The sequence below is a fragment of the Cavia porcellus genome, unplaced genomic scaffold, assembly GCF_034190915.1.
Source record: "Cavia porcellus strain 051 isolate PalLab524CR breed Dunkin Hartley unplaced genomic scaffold, mCavPor4.1 scaffold_6, whole genome shotgun sequence".
Classification (NCBI taxonomy): domain Eukaryota; kingdom Metazoa; phylum Chordata; class Mammalia; order Rodentia; family Caviidae; genus Cavia; species Cavia porcellus.
This window is the reverse complement of record NW_026947489.1, coordinates 91,703,968-91,722,421: the sequence shown is the minus strand read 5'-3', so window position 1 is coordinate 91,722,421 and position 18,454 is coordinate 91,703,968. Positions and strand designations below refer to the sequence as shown.

The 18,454-nt window shown below is 55.8% G+C and overlaps 1 protein-coding gene across 7 annotated transcripts in view; it reads right to left on the bottom strand.

The window, feature by feature from the left end:
* Positions 1-1,800: 1,800 nt before the first annotated feature.
* The window catches only part of Arhgap23 (Rho GTPase activating protein 23), a 58,810-nt gene continuing 42,156 nt past the window's right edge, over positions 1,801-18,454 (bottom strand). For all 7 annotated transcript variants that reach the window (XM_063251449.1, XM_005002410.4, XM_063251451.1 and 4 more), the window contains 8 exons: positions 18,034-18,112; positions 15,782-15,855; positions 15,522-15,611; positions 15,081-15,206; positions 8,806-8,847; positions 8,626-8,722; positions 6,728-6,759; positions 1,801-4,018 (listed from right to left, as the gene is read on the bottom strand). In XM_063251449.1, the coding sequence (XP_063107519.1) occupies positions 3,134-4,018; positions 6,728-6,759; positions 8,626-8,722; positions 8,806-8,847; positions 15,081-15,206; positions 15,522-15,611; positions 15,782-15,855; positions 18,034-18,112 (1,425 nt within the window). In that variant the 3' untranslated portion in view covers positions 1,801-3,133. The remainder of the gene's footprint in view (positions 4,019-6,727; positions 6,760-8,625; positions 8,723-8,805; positions 8,848-15,080; positions 15,207-15,521; positions 15,612-15,781; positions 15,856-18,033; positions 18,113-18,454) is intronic.

Here is an 18,454-nt window from a genome sequence, read left to right as displayed (position 1 = left end):
CCTGCAGAAAATAATGAGGAGTGGCTGAGGGTCACAGGCTGGAGCCCGCAGGGTGCACAGTAAGCTGTAGGTCCCAGATGAGCAAAAGCCAAGAATGTGGAGTGGGTGGTCAGGTCACGTGCGGTCAAAACGACCAGAGGGTATTAGGACAGAAAGTGTCCCTGAACAACTGTCTCAGAAGTGACCCGATCTTGCTGCGGTGACAGGAAGGACTCATCCCTTGGAGGGAGGAAAAAGGGAGCATTTTGAACCCACGTCCTTGCCGGTGCCGAGCAGGTACTCTACCCCTGAGCCCCAGCCCCCGCCTCCCCAGCTGTTGACTCCTCGGTACAACTACATGTACAAGGTTCATTGCATCTTCGGGGGTCTTGGGCAGGAGATGCCGTCGGCTCAGGGAAGGCCAAGCAAGGCCAGGATAGGGGTAGATCAGGCCAGCCTCAATCCCAGGTCCCTACAGGGCAGGCAAGGCCCCGAGAGCCTTCATCTTCTGTCTGCACCCTTCTCTGGGTCTCCTGTGGGCATTTCCTTATTTCAGAGACAAGGTCACGCACCATGTTGCCCAGGCTGATTTTGAACTTCTTGTTTCAAGAGATTCTCCTGCCTCAGCCTCCCAAGTGCTGGGGTACAGGCATGTGCCACCATGCCTAGCTTAGCCTCATGTTTACAAAGGCAATCTAAATCATGCAATTTTCCACTGGGTTGATAGATAGGGATTGTGGCCAAGGCCTTTGGACTGAGCTATCTTCAACTCACTCCCTCCTTTTTTTTAATTTTGAGGTCTTGCCAAATAGCTAACTTGCCCAGGTGGGCCTCAAACTTGCCATCTTCCTGCCTTAGCTCCCAGGTGTACCTCCACACCTGACCTCTTTTGTATCTTTGAATCAAAAGAAAATCAAGGGTCAGGTGTATAGTTCAGCGGCACAAGCCCCTGCCTGGGAAACACAAGGTCCCGAGTTCAATTCCTGATACCAAAAAACAGTGAACTGTAGACAGCTTGTAGTGGGGTCTCAGCTTCAACTTCCTGCTGTCCTCTGCCACCTGCCTGGGATGGCATCCGTTGTGACCGTTGCCCAGGGCAGACTGTTGTTACTTTCCCCCACACACTGTGCCCCTTTTGTTCAAGCCCTTGAATCCTTTCTTTTGTGTAAAATATTTTCTAAGTGATCTTCTGAATTCCCTTTTTGTTTCGTTTATTGCAGTTTGAGTTATTTTCTTAGTGGTTTCCCTGGGAATAACAACTAGCCTCTTAATTGCTAGTTGAGCTCTAAACCAAGCTAGTTCAGGTTAATATGGATTTAAATATTATATAAAAATTTTGCTCCTATAAACTCTGCATTGTCCTAAGAGTTACATCTTTACCCAACAGTTCTGTAATTACTGCTATATACAGTAAAGACAAAATAGAAGACAAAGAAAGAAGTGATAACACAAATATTTTGTTTCTTAACACCTCTGTAATCAACCTGGCTGATGTGCTTTATTTCTTCCCGTGGACGCCCATGGACTTTCCTTTCAGCTCCAAGGTTCCCTGAACTGTTTAGGAGGCAGATCTGAGGCAAGGCATGGTGGCACACACCTGTCAGTCCCAGCACTGGGGAGGCTGAGGCAGGAGGATCTCCACAAGTTCAAGGCCAGTCTGGGCTACACAGTGAGACCCACACCAGTCTCCCAGGACATGGAAAAAGCCAGCAGCAGGAAGATATTTGCCTCCACCCAGCCCCCCTTCCCGGTACCTCATCTGTCACCCAGCCCAGCCCTGCTCTGTCCCCTTCTCGCTCCCAAGCAAGTGAGACTGCCGACTCCAGAAGGCCATTTATTTCCAAGATAAAGACTGTACTTGTAAAGACAGGACTTTTGGGAAGCAGGAAGTCTTAGTTGTCACCTAGAGCGGTGTGTCAGGGACACGGTGCCAGGAGCCATGCGCACGTGGAGGCCTTTATCCAACACTGTTACAACACTTTTTTAAATGAGAAAAACATCTTTAAAAATCCTTATAAATTCTTTATAATATGTTACACATTTAGAGACAATATTTACAATAAAAGGATGGGGGAGGCGAGAGGAGTCTACAGCAAATCTGCATAAAACAAGACTGACAGATGTGACAGTGGGGGGGCATGTCCACCCATGATCCATGGGGCCTCCCGAGAATGAGTGAAGGGGCGTTGGGGGCCTGGTGACTTGAGGGCTATGTACAGTGCAAGGGGACAAAGGAGACTGGGTTCCACTCCACCTGGCAGGGTCAACGAGGTTGGCCCCAGTAAATCAGTGTGACAGAGATGCCAGGGGGGCTGGTGACTGCCCCTCTCCCTACAGAGAAGAAGGTGCAGTCCCCGTGCTTGAGCTGAGGAAGAGTGGGCACAGATGGGGGAGCAAAAAGGGAAGAGGAGGCTGGGTGTGCTGCTGGACACGTCTTCCCAGCACCCGGGAGGCTGAGACAGGAGGATCTCCACAAGTTCAAGGCCAGCCTGGGTGATATATTGAGATCCCATCCCCCCCAAAAAATCCAAAAACAAAACACCCAATACAAAACAAAAAAGGAGGGTACAGGCAAGGGGATCCCGACCCTCCTCAAACTGCTGGGATCAGTATCTCCCTACCATCAGATCGCTGCCCGGAACGACATGGAAGTTAGCAAAAGGGTTTCAGTCCTGCGTCTGTGGCCCAACCCCTTCTCTGGCTCTGAAGAGGGGCAGGGACAGAACCCTGAGTGTCCCAAAGGAAGGGCCTTGGGGGCTGGGGGGGGGGCAGTGGAGGAGCAGAATTGCTACCGGCAGCATCTTTGGACAGCGACGATGCACAAGCACATACACAAGCCCTCTCCCTCACGCCCACCACGCATGGGCTCCCCACACCCACACCCCGCCTCAGTGAGGAGCCCAAGGCCGGCCTAGGACCTGGGGCTTCCAGACCCATGCTCCACGGTCAACAGGGTGGGGGCAGACACTGAAGGGCCTACTCGGTCACACACACACACACACACACACACACGGGGACACAGACCCCAGGCCCCCCGTCTCCATTCCTCTCCATTCCGGCACAAACTAGGGGTGACCTGCAGCCCTCCTGCCCCGGCCGGATGGTCCAGGGCCCCAGTGCATGGGGGGGGGATGGAGTGGGGTGCACGCGCGGGTCAGAGACATGGGTGGAGGTGGGAGGTGGAGGCCAGGCGCGGGGCCACACCCTGCAGGGTCCCCAGGTCCCCGGGGGGCAGCGAGGCGGCAGATGACGAGGCGCGAGCCTTGGTGGACTCCAAGCTGCTGAGCCCCGAGTCCTTGTTGTCGCTGTGCGCACGCGCGCCTGTCGTGTCCTGCGCGCCCGCCTCCTTCCACTCGTTGAAGTTGAGGTCGGTGAGCGGGCTCTGCACCACCACCGTGTGGCGCCGCCAGCTGCTGCGGCGTCGCCGGGTCTCGGGAGACAGCGGGCGGCGCAGGCGGACGGCCATGTCGTCGGCGGTGCCCCGAAGCCGCAGGCGCAGCGTCTCCAGGCGCGAAGGCCGCGCGCCCAGCGCCACCGCGGCCGCCGCGGGGCGCAGCGACTCCTGGCTGCTGGACGAGGCGGAGCCGGGAGCGGGCGCGCGGTCGTCCTCGGGGTTGGCGCGGCCCCGGCTCAGGCGGCGGCGCGCCAGGGTGTCACCGGCCATCAGGCGGTGCGAGCTGAACGACGGCCGGCGCCCCCGCGCGCCCTCCGTGTCGGTGCCCGCCAGGCTGGGCTCGCTGCGCTCGTCGTCCGCCTCGTCGCCCGCGCCTGCCCTCCGCGTGCCCTGCTCGGCCGACGACAGAGTGGAGTAGCCGGACACCACGGAGCGTGCGTCTGGCGCCAGCGTGGCGGGGGGCGGCGGCGGCTCGGGGCCCCCCGGAACCCCGGCCTGGGCGGCCTCGTGCTCCGAGTCGTCGTCCGTGCTGCTGCCCAGGCCCCGCGCCTCGCGCCGCTTCTTGCGCTTGCGGTTGACGGCCGAGATGAAGGAGATCGCCAGCATCTCCCGCGTGCACGGCTCCTTCCGGGGCGCCCACGGGGCCTGTGTGGGGAAACAGCCATCCGCATGAAGGGCGCCTCCGCACCCCGTCCACCACCCTCCAGGGACCCCCGAGGGTCGCTGCTCTGCCATCTGCTCTGGCTCAGCTCAGGCTGGGTGCCTGGCTCCAAGGCGGGTCTGGACTCCTCTGCCCCAGGCTCCCTGCCTAGTGCCCAGCCAGAGCTGCAGATCAGGAGCCAGGGCTCGCTGCCCCCCACCCCCCGCAGCCTCCCTAGACCCCTGGGCCTTGCTGCGCCCAGATGGCCTCTGCAAGCTCCAGCCACGACCCCTGGGTGTGCCCAGCAGCTGTCACCTCAGGCCCACCCTCCCAGGCTACACTGCCCAATCCTAACAATGCTGTCTGGCTGTGCCATGGCCTCACCCAGTCCCTCCTCCCTCAGAGCTATCACTTGGGGCAGGACTCTGGCCACCTCCCAGCTCTACTCAAGACCTGTAGGGCCCAGAGACCCCTGACACCCTGACCCTGACCATAGCCAGCCCAGCCTTCACTGTGGGGACACTGCTGGGCCAGCCCTTACTCTGAAGGGACTTGGATTCCACATTCTGGCAGCCTTTAGCATCTCCTCACCTCCTGGGTTTCTTTTTTTTTATTCTGGACATGGAACCCAGGACTGCTCTCCCAGCACCACTCCCCTCCTCGCCTTCTTTATAATTTTGAGACGATCTGGCTAAATGGCCCAACCTTGCCTCCAACTGGCACCTTCCTGCTTCAGCTTCCTGAATAGGTGGAATAACAAACATGCCCCACACCTGGCCATCAGGCTGTTCAGAAGAGCTGCCTGTACCTGCTCTCCCAGCTCAAGGGGGCAGCGGCGGGATGACTCCACTGCACCCCCCCACAACTCGCCCATGTGCTGACTGTCCAGTCTCCTTCCAGACCATATCACCAGGCTGGGCCAATCTGCGGGGCTGGGGTTTATCTTCCTGTCTGAGCACAGTGCTGGCAGGCAGGTGGGGCTCGGCCTCTGCACCCCAACCCGGGGCCACAGACTGCACCAGGTGCGGCCTCAGAGTCCCAGGGGCTCTGGGCGAGAGGTGACAAGTGAATTTTGGAGGGTCCCCCCGCTTGTTTGGTGGTTGTTGCCAGAGGTTGTTAATTAGAATTTTGATTTCTTAGAAACAGCAAATGTGTGAAAAAATGTTCAGCATCACCTGTCATTTGAGAGATACAAATTAAAACAACACTGAGATTCCACCTGGCTGCCATCAAGAAATCAACCAATAACAAATGCTGGAGGGGCTGTGGGGAGAAAGGACCCCTTCTCCACTGTTGGTGGGAGTGCAGACTGGTGCAGCCACTGTGGAAATCAGTGTGGAGATTCCTTAAAAAATAGGATTGGAGCTCTCACTCAACCAGCTCTTCCTCTTCCGGGCATTTTCCCGGGAGAATTGAGAACACTTGATGTATGTGCCCCAAGTTTACAGCAGCACAGTTTGTAACAGCCAGATCTATGTAACTGGAAACAACCTAATGCCCATCACCTGAGGAATGGATACAAAAGATGTGGTACTTTTAATACAACGGAGTACTACTCAGCCATAAAAAGGGTGAACTGAAGACCTTTATAGGTAAATGGAAGCAACTTGAGACCAGACTCAGATAAGACACATGTGTAAGCATCAGTCTCACTAGTGTGAGAAGCTGAAATAACATATGTATATGGATGTATGTGTGTATCCAAAACAGTTAAGGTAGTTACACTACTGATTTCTCTGAGCTCAGTGAAGAGAAAGATTTGTGCTGGTCTAGTTTGGACAATTGAAAGGGGACGTCTTGTGTTCTGGGTGACTGATTTGGGAATGACAATGTGCAATGTATGTACCATGGTTGTCCCCTCATGTGCTTTGAAATTTTTTAGTTTTTCCTTTCCTTGAAATAAAATGGATTTGAAAAGAAAGAAAGAATGAATCTTGATATCTTGCTGGGCATGGTGGTGCACGCCTGTAGTTCCCACACTCAGAAGGCTGAGGCAGGAGGACCACTACAAATTTGAGGCTGGCCTGGGCTACACAGTGAGCTCAGGGCCAGCCTGAACTCCATAGAGAGACCCTGTCTCAAAAAAACAAAACAAAACAAAACAAAAAACACAACAAAAAAACCCCAGAATCACGAAGAGAAGTCTGATTTCTTTTGTTGGAACAGGTCTGGTATTCCTCGGCTAGGAAGAGTAGGTTATCTAGCTCTTCTTTTTAAAACTCTGTTTCTTCTTATGTGGGTTTTGGATCTTGGTGGGCTTCTCCTGGGCTGGGCTCTGGTTGGCAGAGAGCCACAGTCAGCGCCTGCTTGGCAGTGATGCTGTGCTGCCTTTGGTCTTTCTACTCTGCCAGGCTAGCTAGAAGTTTATCAGCTTTATTTATTTGTTAAAAACCAGCTTTGATTTCAGTGCTTATCTCCCTTGTTACCCATTTCACGGATTCCTGTCTGCCCTTTGCCTGCCTCAGGCTCCCCAAGGGCCTTGGAGCACACAGATCACATCAGACACAGAGAAAGCAGACGACGGTCGGGCACAGATTAAATAACTCCCGCAGTGTCCCAAATCTGCTAGGTGGCAGAGACAGCACTTGAAACTGAGTGCTCCTGAGACTCCTGGCCTCTGGGCGCCTGGCTCCCAGGCCAGATCTTCCTCTACTCCCAGACCCTGGCATCCCCGAATTCTCCTGCCTGAAACCCAGGGGCCAGCAGGCGCCTACCTTGGACTTGGCCGAGTTGCAGGTGGTGAAGTCTGTGAGGGGGAACAGAAAGAAAATGGAAGTTACACCCCAGGAGAGAAAGGCGAGTCCTGGAACACAGCTCCCTGCCTTGAAGGCTTCAGAAACCCGGGAGGCAAAGCCCCAAGATCTCCGGGCCCCAGGAGGGTGAGTGACAGGGGTGGCATTTTCTTTTTCTTTTTTTCTTTTTGAGATGAGGTCTCGCTCACATTGTAGCCCAGGCTGGCCTCTTTCTCCCAACAATCCTCCTGCCTCAGCCTCCCGAGTGCTGGGATGACAGGCGTGTGCCACCATGCCCAGCTCTGTGGGGTGGCGTTTTCTATAGGGGAATGGATGGGGACAGGGAGGACATGATGTCACTCACCACTTCCATCAAGAGGCAGGAGTGAACCCAGCTGCCACCCCAGGTCACACAGGCAAGGGTGTCTTTCCTTGGGCCTGGTTCCTGCCCTGGCCCCCCACCCTGTCCCTGTCACTCGGGGACAAAATGCCAAATGTCGATGCATCACAGAGACCACCACAGTGACACACAGCACGCCACGGATCTGGACGATGGGACCACAGCGTGCATGGCGAGGTGATGGTGCTGCCCTGGACATGAGGTGGGGGGGGGGGGGGAGAAGAGGAGAGGGAGGAGGGGTGAGGGGGAAGGCAGAAAGGAGGGGAGAGGGAGGGAGGGCAGCAGTGATGGTGGAAATGGAGCAGGTGCAGGGGAGGGACAGGGGGCTGGGCCGGAGCCACAGCTCAGGCCAAACTGTCCCCAGGGCAGAGTCCCCATGTTTGGCAGTCAGGAAGGACCAAGTCCCACTCCCTTTGTGTGCTGGGGCCAGCAGGACCCAGAAGCAGGTCCTGCCATGTCCCCTGCCAGTGGTTAATCCACACTCCACACTCCCACACAGGCAGGTTAGCCCCGCCCCGCCCCACACAGTGAGAAGAGCAAGACGGCGACCACACGACACACAGGGTGCAGCGGGTGACTAGAAGAGACGGGGGCGCCGGCCACCCACCCGGGCCTTGGACAGCTAGGGCTTCGGCCAGAGTAGCCAGCAGCCAGGGGCCGTTCGGGTGCCTCGGAGGACAGAGGCCAGGTGTCCCGAGCTGAGGCGGGAGCTGGTTACACCAAGCTTTTTGGTCTTTGTTTCGGAGACAGCAGTTTTGTTACGTAGGCCAAGCTGGCCTTGAACTCACTGTTGCCTAAGCTGGCCTCAAGTTCTGACAATTCTCCTGTCTCAGCCTCCTGAATGCTGGGTTACAGGTGTGGGCCACCATGCTTAGCCAGAAAGGCTTCTTCACTGGTCCCTAAAGAAGCCAGGTCCCGGGGGCTGGAGATTTAGCTCAGTGGCATAAGTGCCTGCCTTGCAAGCAGGCAGTCGTGAGTTAGATCCCGGGTACCGATAAAAAGGAAAAAGGCCAAAAATATATATATATATATATAAAAAAAGAAGCCAGGTCCCCTGAGTCCCCACCAAGTTTCCCTAGTCCTGGGTAACGGAATGTGGCCCCAGAGTCCGGGGCTGGGGTAGGAGCAGGCTTGCATGTGGCCACAGGCTCCTCCTGGCAGGGGTGACTAGATCGAGGTGGGGAGGGGACCCCTGCCTGCCCAGCCTTCTTCTAATCACTCGCCACTGTTAGTGACCGAGGCCGCAACACCGCACTGTACCCTTTAACTCTCCGACTGGTCCGCTGGAGGAGGGAGGCAGGGAGAGGAAAGGAGGAACAGATTAACACAGCACCCCAAGAGTGAAGAGGAGGGCACTGCGACCCAACAGGAGAGGCCCGGCCTCGGCAGGCCCTGGCGCAGGCGCCAGGAGGGGACACCCAGCCAGGGGCCAGGTGCCCGCAGAGTCCCTCCCACCCGGCCCTCCCAGATCCCTGCTCACCTGAGCCGGAGTCACCAGGGGGCCCCGTCCTGCCGATGTTGGGCAGCAGGTACTCAATATTGGGCACCGCCTGGGGCTCCTTGTCATCCACGGGGGTCTGCAATGGACAGGAGGGTCAGCAGGTGAGTTGCCGGATGGCTGGGCCCCCAGGACCAGGGCCTACCTCTCCCCCCGACTTACCCTCTCGCCCTTGTCCTGGTCATCGCTGAAAAACCAGTCTGACTGTGGGGGGAACAAAGGGAGGAGATCAGGGGTACGGGGACTCCTCCTGGGATAGCCAGGCTGGAGGCCACTGCCCTTCGACCCCACTGTCCCCACTGTCCCCAAATGGGCTGGCCCACTGTGTCTCACACCCCATGCCGGCCAGAAGCAGCCAGCGCTGAGCACACTCTAGGCCACAGGGGTGCCCCACTCTGCACACTAGGGTACCACCCCTGCCTGAGAACAGCGGACCCTGGAGAAGTGTGGTCCTCTACATGCTGAGGGCTGTGGTTCTGAACCTGGGGTTTTACATCCCTAAGTCTGCTGTGAAGGTGACCTGAAGCTGTCCTAAGACACCGGAAAGTGCACCCCCAGACCCCCTTTGCTGCGGGGAAGCAGTTCACCCAGAGCAGGAGGATGAGCACAGAAAAGGTGACGGTTACCAGGAGGCTGAGGCAGGAGAGTCACTGGGAGTTTGAAACCAGCCTGAGCTACAAAGTGAGTTCAAAACCAGCCTAGACTGCATAGCAAGACCCCAAGTCAAAAGCAAAACAAAACTGAAAATTAAAAACACAACCGAACAAAAAAAAAAAAAAAGGACAAACACAGAACATACATGACAATCTGGATTCAGGTCTGGGGGAAGCTGGAAACAGGTGAGAGTAACTAAGAAGCTGGTTTTTAATTAATTTATTATTATTTATTTTGGTTATTTGAGACAGGGTCTTGCTATGTAGCTCAGGCTAGCCTCGAACTCCCAGCAATCCTCCTGCCTCAGCCTCCCCTATCCTATCCAAAGCAAGACAGGAAAGACAAGAAAGAAAATAAAATCCAAATACAGTAAGGTGGTGCATACCTGTAATCTCAGCTACTCAGGAGGCTGGGGTAGGAGGATGGCAAGTTTGAGGCCGGCCTGGGCAGCTTTCTGAGACTCTGTCTCAAAATTTTACTTTATTTTATTTAGTTTTCGTTTTTTTGAGGCAGGGTCTCACTATGCAGTTCAGGCTGACCTGGAACTCGCTTTGTAGCCCAGGCTGGTCTGGAACTCACAGTGATCCTCCTGCCTCAGCCTCCTGAGTGCTGGGGTTACAGATGTGCACCATCACTCCCAGCTGAGCAGAAAATTTTAATTTCAAAGAAAAAGACCTTACACCAGTATAAAAAAGTAAAATCTGCTCTGAGAGAACAGTTAAAACAATAATACAGACCACAGATGGGGGAGGTGGGGAGATACTTTCAGAAGATACAGCTGACAGACTGGGGATGTAGCTCAGTGCCTGCCTGGCAAGTGCAAGGTCCTGAGTTCAATTCCCAGTACAAAAACGAAAGAATATTCAAAAGATACAGTTGACAAAAGACTTCGGTCCACAGTACACAGAGAACTCCCAAAAGCCAACTATAAACCTAGGCTAGGGGACACGGGCCTCCAACCCCAGCCACTCAGGAGGCTGAAGCAGGAGGAGCAGACATCTAGCCCAGCCTGGGTGACTCAAAGAGATTCAGTCTCGAAATGAAATCCAAAGGACGGGGCAGCTCCGTGGCAGAGCATGTGGCTAGCTTGGGGAGCCTCCAGTCCACCCCTAGAACTGAAAAAGAAAGAAAAAGATAACTGGCAGAGGAGAAAACGCCATCCACGGTACTAAGGAAAGAAACCAGCTTTTAAAGGGCGTACGCAGATGGCACCAACTGCGTGTCATTTTGGAAAAGGCAAAGCCCGGAGAGAGCGGAGAGACCAGCGGCATCCACTCACCCACACGTGCCTCCGTCTGCCCTAGCACAGGGCTCCACCCCGGCCCAGGACCACACTGAGAGCATCTGTGTCCCACCCCACGGAGGTGTGGCGATGGGGAGGCTGCCATATGGGGGGCGGAGGGCCTTCTGGGAAATCACTGCACTGCAGCTTCCTCTATTCTGTTGAGAACCTAAAACCACCGTCCCCCAAAACATCAGGGGCGGGGGGTCGGTAACCAGGGCTCACCCTGACAAGGAATGCTACGCGCTCTGTGCCAAGACCCTGGGCTGAATCCCCAGAGCTGCAAATGATGATGATGATGATGATGATAAAGTATGAATAACATGAAAACTTTCTGGAAAGACGCTAAAATTGGCCAGGCATGGTGGCACACAGCTGTCATCGCAGCACTCAGGAGGCTGAGACAGGAGGATCTCTGTGAGTTCAAGACTGAACCTCACAGTGAAACCCTGTCCCGTAAGTAAATAAATAAATTAGGAGAAAGCTAGGGCTGCTGGCACAGGCCTGTGATCCCAGCACTTGTGAGGCTGAGGCAGGAGGGGTGCCACAGGTTCCAGGCCCTCTATGTGAGGGCTGAGGGATGCAGGCCCTGGTAGCAACCAGTGGGACACCATGGTATTTACAGCTGCGTGGGTTGGGGGCTGCTAGAAAGCCTGTTATTAACCCAGTTGCCAAATGGGCCACTCGGGTCCCTTGTATATAACCTAGTGTTGAACATGCCATTGTGGCCCAGGGTTGTTTTGCTTTCCCAAGACTTTGGTGAGCTTTTTCACGCCTTTGGGAACCTGCCTGTGCTCAAGGGCTCACTCGCCCCCTTCTCCTTCTGTATGGGGGCATCCTCTCCCCCTTGTTCCATCCAGCCAAGCTTCCCCTGGGTCTGGCGGTCATCTCGGCCCCGGCGTGGCTCAGGCCTGTGGTTCCACCATGTTGTTCACCATTTTCTGCTGACCTCACGGACCCCAGGGAATCTCACCCTCGGACAGAGCAGAGCTAAGCCTCTGCTTTTAGGAAGCATGTGGGACTCCCCTCTGCTTCTCTTCTAAGTTGGGTTAGATTCCGTCCCTCTTTGTTCTAAGGGAAATTCAGGTCACTTAGAAATGGGCCTCAGAGCCCTCTGCAATCCCAGCACTCGGGAGGCTGAGGCAGGAGGGTCATGAGTTCAAGGCCCGCTTGGGCTAGTGAGTCCAAAGTCAGCCTGACCTACATAGCAAGACTCTGTCTAAAAAAAACAAGAAAGAAAAGAAATGGCCTCAGGGCCAGAGTGAGCCGAGGGGACCTGCCGGTAAGGTCTGCTGGGGGCCAGGGTTTTATTCCTCTTAAGTGGTAAAAAAGAGGTATCTATCTCTTGCCCTAAAAAAAGGACCAAATTTTTTACTACTGGGATGAATCCAAGGGACACGGTCTCTCGGGGCGCCATGGGGCTCCTTCCCCTCCCCAAGGAGCCAAGCAGCACCACCGAGTGTGAAGAGTTCTAAGAAAAACAAATAAAAAGAAGATACCAGAGCTGCCTAGGGCAGAGACCTGTCGCAAGGGCTGGAGTCCCACAAGGGACGCCTTGACTCAGGGGTCTCCTCTTTCTGCAGGGAACCCCCGAGCACCCAGACCCAGTCTCCTCTGCGTGGGCCCTGACACACCACAGGACACACTGCAGAGCCCAGGGGCACCGTTAGGCTGCACCCTTAAAAGCTGCAAACTTTGGCCATGACAATCCGAAGAAAGAACAGCTTCCACTGTGGTCCCGTGTGGGTCCAGGCTCAGCTCAGAAATGGCGAAAGCTGGGCACAGAATGGCAGTCTAAATTATGATCCTTCTCTGTATTTAAATTCTATTTCTTTTTTATTTTTTGGTCTTTTTGAGACAAGGTCTTGTGGTGCAGTTCAGGCTGGCCTTGAGCTCACTTTGTAGCCCAGGCTAGTCTCGAACTTGCAACAATCCTCCTGCCTCAGCCTCCCGAGTGCTGGGATTACATGAGTGCACTATACTATTCTGCAGTTAGATCCTTTTGAAAAGGGCAAGGTAGGGGCTGGGGATTTAGCTCAGCGGCATAAGTGCCTGCCTTATAAGCAGGCAGTTATGAGTTCGATCCCCGGTACCGATAAAAAAGAAAAAGACAAAAAAAAAAAAAAAAAAAAGGGCAAGGAAAGTGCTGTAAAACCCCTTATGTTCAGGCTTTTATGGCTCTACCACTGGAAAGGACCAAGGGCTATGGCACTCGAAGAAGCCAATGCCCCGGCCAGGACACCCCAACATCTGTGAAACGTGCAGGCCACCCTAGGCATCATGGGTAAGCAAGTTCTATTACTCTGCTTTAATTTCCTTCTCTCCCCACCCCTGAAACACCCTCCTTTAGACCTGTGGCCATAATTGGGGTCCAGGGGAGCCCTAGTCAGAGATGCTTTACCCCTGCCTTTGCCCACCGGGCTGGCAGGACCTAAGTGACAGCACCCAGTGGAAAAATGGTCACCCATGGAAGGGCCTCGAGGGACATCCCAGAGCTCTCAGCTGCAACAGAGCACTGTGGCCAAACCCCTGCCCCCAGGACCTCTGCCCCAAACAGTGCACAGCCCCGGCTTGGGCACTGAGGTAAAGAAAAGACAAAAGCCTAGAAAATTCTACAACTGCTCAACAGTCTATCTCCCAAGTGAGCTGCTGCCCGTTCATGGCAAGAGACCCCAAAGACACATGACTAAGATCTCCTTGGGAACTCAGACAAACTGGCACCTTACAGTTCAAGAGCTCAGCGTAGTTCAGCTCCCGAGGAGCCACTGCCTTCCCACAGGGGACTTGATAAAGAGCTACAGAAACCTACGTCACAATGATCAGGGGGATTTCTCAGGACTGACACTGTCCTCCTGCGAGCTGCGAGAAGGCCTGAGTCCCTTCTTCCAAAAGCAAGACTCCACTCATGGGTAGTGGTGCAGGCCTATAATCTCAGCATTTGGGAGGCTGAGGCGGGAGGATCCTCTCTTTGAGGCCAGCCTGGGCTACACAGCAAGACCCTGTCTCACAAAAACACCACCAACAGCAAAAACAAAACAAAAAGCAAGGCTCAAAGATTGCTGTGGGTGTAGATAAACTGGGTCACCAATAACCCCTCACCCACCAGGTTCAACAGGCACCTGTCGGGAGACTCCTGTTGGGGCTGGGGTCCCAATCAGCTGTGGATCCCATCGGATCCACAATGTAGGTAATCGTGCGAGGACTACAACGCCCAGACTCTTGGGAATTTATCTAAACTCCTTTACCATTCTCTGTGCTTCACAGGAAGTATGGAAGTCTGCGTCCCCAGACTAACAGCAGAGGGACTCTGTTGTCAGATTCGGCAAGTTGCTCCCCCACTCGCCAGGCATTGCAACCCACAGACACAGCTCTTTCCTCAGTGTCTTTGGCAGGCTTTTCCCCCAGCCGGTTGGGGAGCCCCAAGACCCCAGAGGGGTCGGAGAGCACATAATTAGGGGGCCCACGGCCCCTTTCAGCAGGAAGTAGTTATATGAGGACAGAGATCCCCACGCCCTCAGCACCCCAGAAAGAATGATGGGGGCTCCTATTTCTTGGGGGGAAGTGAGGCAGTAGAGTCCAGTGTGACCTCTCCATCACAGAGACCCAGGACAGTGGTCCCAGCCCTGCACCCGGGACCCATCGGCTGGCGCCACCTTCAGTTTCAAAGGTTTCTGCCAGGATGTGTGGAAGGTAGCGCGCAACCAGCATGGGCTCCACCCGAGCTGTTGGCACTACGGGTTTGGTCTCAGGGAGGGCCTGGAGCGGCTGGGGAGCCCCAGGCTCGCACCTGTGGCACCTTCCACTGCCCTGACAGCCGTGACCCCTCCGTCTGCAGCACAGCTCTGCCCTCCCCACCTGCAGGGCTGGGTCCCCTCCAAGCACCTGTCTGGGGCTCTGCAGGGCAATGATGACCATGGCTGGTGACACTCTCAGGCTGCCTTTCCCGGCACCATGCAGACCCTGACTCATGTAGCCCTCCCCAGAGCCCTGTGCGCTGAGCACTGTTACTCCTGTGCTTTACTGACAAGGAAACTGAGGCAGAGAGACGGGGTGGCCCAGAGAGCAGGCTGGTGCCAGGACCGGAGCCTCCGCATCACAGCAGGGAGCTGCATTCCCCACACAGGGCCGGCAAGAGTCTGGGGGAGTCCCAGTGGCTGCAATTGGGGAGAGGTCCCGACATCTAGTCAGAGAGGTCACGGCTGCCAAATGTCCTACAGTGGAAGGGCACCCCTGTCATCCAGCACTGTGAGACTGAGGCAGGAGGATTGTCGTGGGTTTGAGGCCAGCCTGGGCTGCCCAGCAAGACTCTGCCTAAAAAAAAAGACTTGGGCGTCCCCTGTGTTTGGCCTCCAGAAGCCCCTGTACCAGCTGGAGGTGAAGCCTGGGCTCTGTGCCACACACTGCCTGTCTCCCTACAGGTCCCTCCCACCGAGGCCTGGTGCCACCTGCAGACCCACTCGGCCCCCGCCCCGCCTGGAGCCACAGAGCCCATCGCCCTCACATGCTGGATCAGCGTCTCCACGATCTTGTAGCGGTCGGGCATGTGGGTCACCATGTCTGTCATGTTGTCCTCCGATGTCCTCACCAGCGTCGGCCCAAAGACCAGGGCCAGGTTCCGGGGCTCCATCTGGGAATGGCAGGGTGAGCAGATGGGGTCAGCATCCAGCCCTGCCTTCCGCCTCCCCAAGGGGCATGGAGAGCCATCCTGGGCTTGGGGACGGGCACCTGGCTCGGGATGGAAGTGCCCAGCCCCGGCCTGGAAGCCAGGTGCAGTGCCCAACCTGCACGCCCATAGGGGGCAGCCCTGAGCACCTGGCCCAGCACGGCAGGAGGAAGCTGGGGCAGGGGGCCAGGGTGTCAGCCCTGTGTGACAACCTCAGAGGCTCAGGTGACACCAGAAGCCACTGGCCAGATGCAGGAGGGGACCACGGGTCCTGCCTACCTTGTTCTGCTCTGAGTGGTCTGCGATGGTCTTGAGGTGGCCCACTAGGAACTTGAGCGTCTCGTAGTAGTGGCCCGGGAGGTCCCGGATCTGGGCGGGAGAGTGGGGACCGGGCTGTCACATCTGGGCCACCCTGAGAGCCCTTCTCCCAGGTACCTTGGGGGACTAAGCCCACGCAGTGGGGAGCCCTGGGCCCTGGGTCTCCCGCACCTGGGGTGCCCCACCCTGTCCTTCCTGCTGGCAGCACCCCGACCCCTCACCAGCTTCCGCAGCGTCTTCATCCGCTCCCTGGCATCCTCAATGCGATTGGCTTCAATGAAGTCATTGTATTTGTCTGCAACATGACGGGGGTTGGGGGGTCAGGCTGGGTGGGGGCTAGGGCAGGTTTGCTCTTTCCTATTGGTCATCCATGGACCATGTGTCCATAATCTAGCTATCCATCAATCATCCACTGTCACCTATCTGCCATCTATCCCTCTATCACCTGTTTATCCCATCTATCTATCAATCATCCTGGGGCACTGAGGATGGAACCCAGGGCCCTCACATTGAACTGAGCCCTAACCCTTTTTTTTTGGGTACCAGGGATCGAACTCAATCTTGCCCTTGCCAGGCAGGCGCTTATGCCGCTGAGCTGAACCCCTGGCCCTGCTCCACCCCTTCTTGTGCTTCAAGATGGGCCATCACTAAGCTGGGCAGGCCTCGGGCTCAACCCTGGGATCCTCCTGCCTCAGCCTCCCAAGGGCTGGGATTACAGGTGTTTGTCATAATTATGACTTAAGGATATGTTTAAAAAGCATTTTCGGGGCCAGGGATTTAGCTCAGTGGCACAAGTGCCCACCTGGTAAGTGTAAGGTCGTAAGTTTGATTCCCAATACCAAAAAAATGTTTTTTCAAGTTTCTAAATTGAAAAGGGAAATAGCAGACTAGAGCAAATATTTACAAAAACCAAGGATTAATGCCTATAATCCACATTGAGTTCGCTCCCACTAGTCAGTAACAAAAAACACAGGACTCAGTCCCAGTACTACAAAAAGAGAAGCAGAGACAGAGAAACACAGGCCAGCACAAAAACAGGGACATGTCATGTGGGCGGGAAAGTACGGAGCAAACAGAAAGCCAGAAGTAAAGAGCAGAGATGGAATCTAAGTAACCAGAAAAGTGAAAGCCAATGTAAGAAGCCACTCCCCACGCCCAGGGGCGAGTGTGTGAAGCACCAGGTTCCATCCCCAGCACTGCAAAAATAACAACGGCAGTAACAGTAACGTAGTGAGGGGGGACACAGCTCCGCAGTCAGCGCCTGCCTGGCCAGCATGAGATCTTGAGTGCAATTACGAGAACAGAGAGAGAAAAAAAAAGTAGCTCCATGTGACCTTCAGCCTGCTTCTCAGCTTCCCATTTTTTATTTTTTCTGAGACAGGCTCTTGCTATGCAGCCCAAGCTGCCCTTGCCAATCTGCAACCCTCCTGCCTCAGCCTCCCAGGGACTGGGGACAACAGGCGTGCGCCACCTGCTAATGCCTTGCTTCCGCTCACTACTGGAATTCAGCTCCCAAGGGCCCCTGCTGAACCAGGCGTGGACCCAGCAACCTGCAGCTGACCCAGCAACCCTCTCAAGCGCCCAGAGCAGGGACAGACCTGCAGGGTTCCTGTGGCGTAGCAGGGTCTGCGGCAGCGAACTGGCAGAGGAGAGTCCGCTCAGACCACCGTGCGTGCACAGGGCTGATCTGGAACAGGACCCAGCTCTGTGTGGTCAAAGCCACAGTCCTGCTGGGGGCGAACTGTGCCAACGGCACTGCTGCGGGGGATCCCCGACCTCTCTGCCGGTTCCACACTGGGGACAGTGCGGATGGCTTCCGACAAGCCACATGGGAACACTGACAGAGTCAGGAAAGGCTCTTTCTCTGAGGCTCTGCTTTCTGTGAGGAGTCCTGCCCGGAGGGCGATGCAGGGAGAGGCCTCAGCACCCAGCGCCAGCGCCCAGACAGTGGGAGCTGCCACCCCAGTGGGCCGGGGGGATAGGAACAGTGCGCCCTCTGCCAGGCAGGAAGACTGCTGTGGGTTCTAGGACAGCCTGAACTATAACGTGAGACCCTGTTTCAAAATAAAAGACCCAAAACTAAAACCAACAACCAAATAAAAAGGTGACCAGAGCCAGGTAAGGCAGTGCATGCCTGTAACCTCAGCACTCTGGGAGGCTGAGACAGGAAAGTTGCAAACTGGAGCCAACCTGGACAATTTAGTGACTGAGAGAGATCTTGTCTCAAAATAAATAAATAAATAAATAAAAGGCCAGGCGTGGGGGTGCATTCCTGTCAACCCCAAGCTCAGGAGGCTGAGGCAGGAGAATCACTGAGTTTGAGGCCAGCCTGGGCTACATGGAAAGCCCTGTCTCAAAAAGATTAATTAATTAATCAAGTTTAAAATATAAAGGGCTGGGCTGGATTCAATCCCCGGGTGGCCACAGTGGAGCAGGCTGGGGTCGCCCACCCTAACTTGTGCCTCTGACTCACCGTTGGTGAAGAGAGGCTCGGGCAGCTTCCGGAAGAAGGACTTAAGCAGGCTGCTGATAACGTTGAGGTCCTGCCAGCGCTGGGGAGGGACAGAGGTGTCAGACCCGGCCCTGTGTCCGCATGAGGCCCCTGCACTCCACCTGCCTCCCCGGCCAGCGACCGCAGCCACAGGAGCTGTCATCGCAGCTGCCTTGTCAGCCATGCCACGGCACCAGCTGCGGGTTCCTCTGGGCACAGAGGCCAGGCCACTGTCGGTCCAAAGGGACGCCTGCCGCAGGACCAGCAGTGGTTGCTCGTTTTGTCCATGAGAGGGCGCCATTGCCCTGCATCGCAGCCAAGGGTCACTCCTCTGGCTCGGAGGCCCAATGCCGCCCTGATCTAGGACGCCGCACCCCAGCTCTGCCTGGCACCCCACCATGGG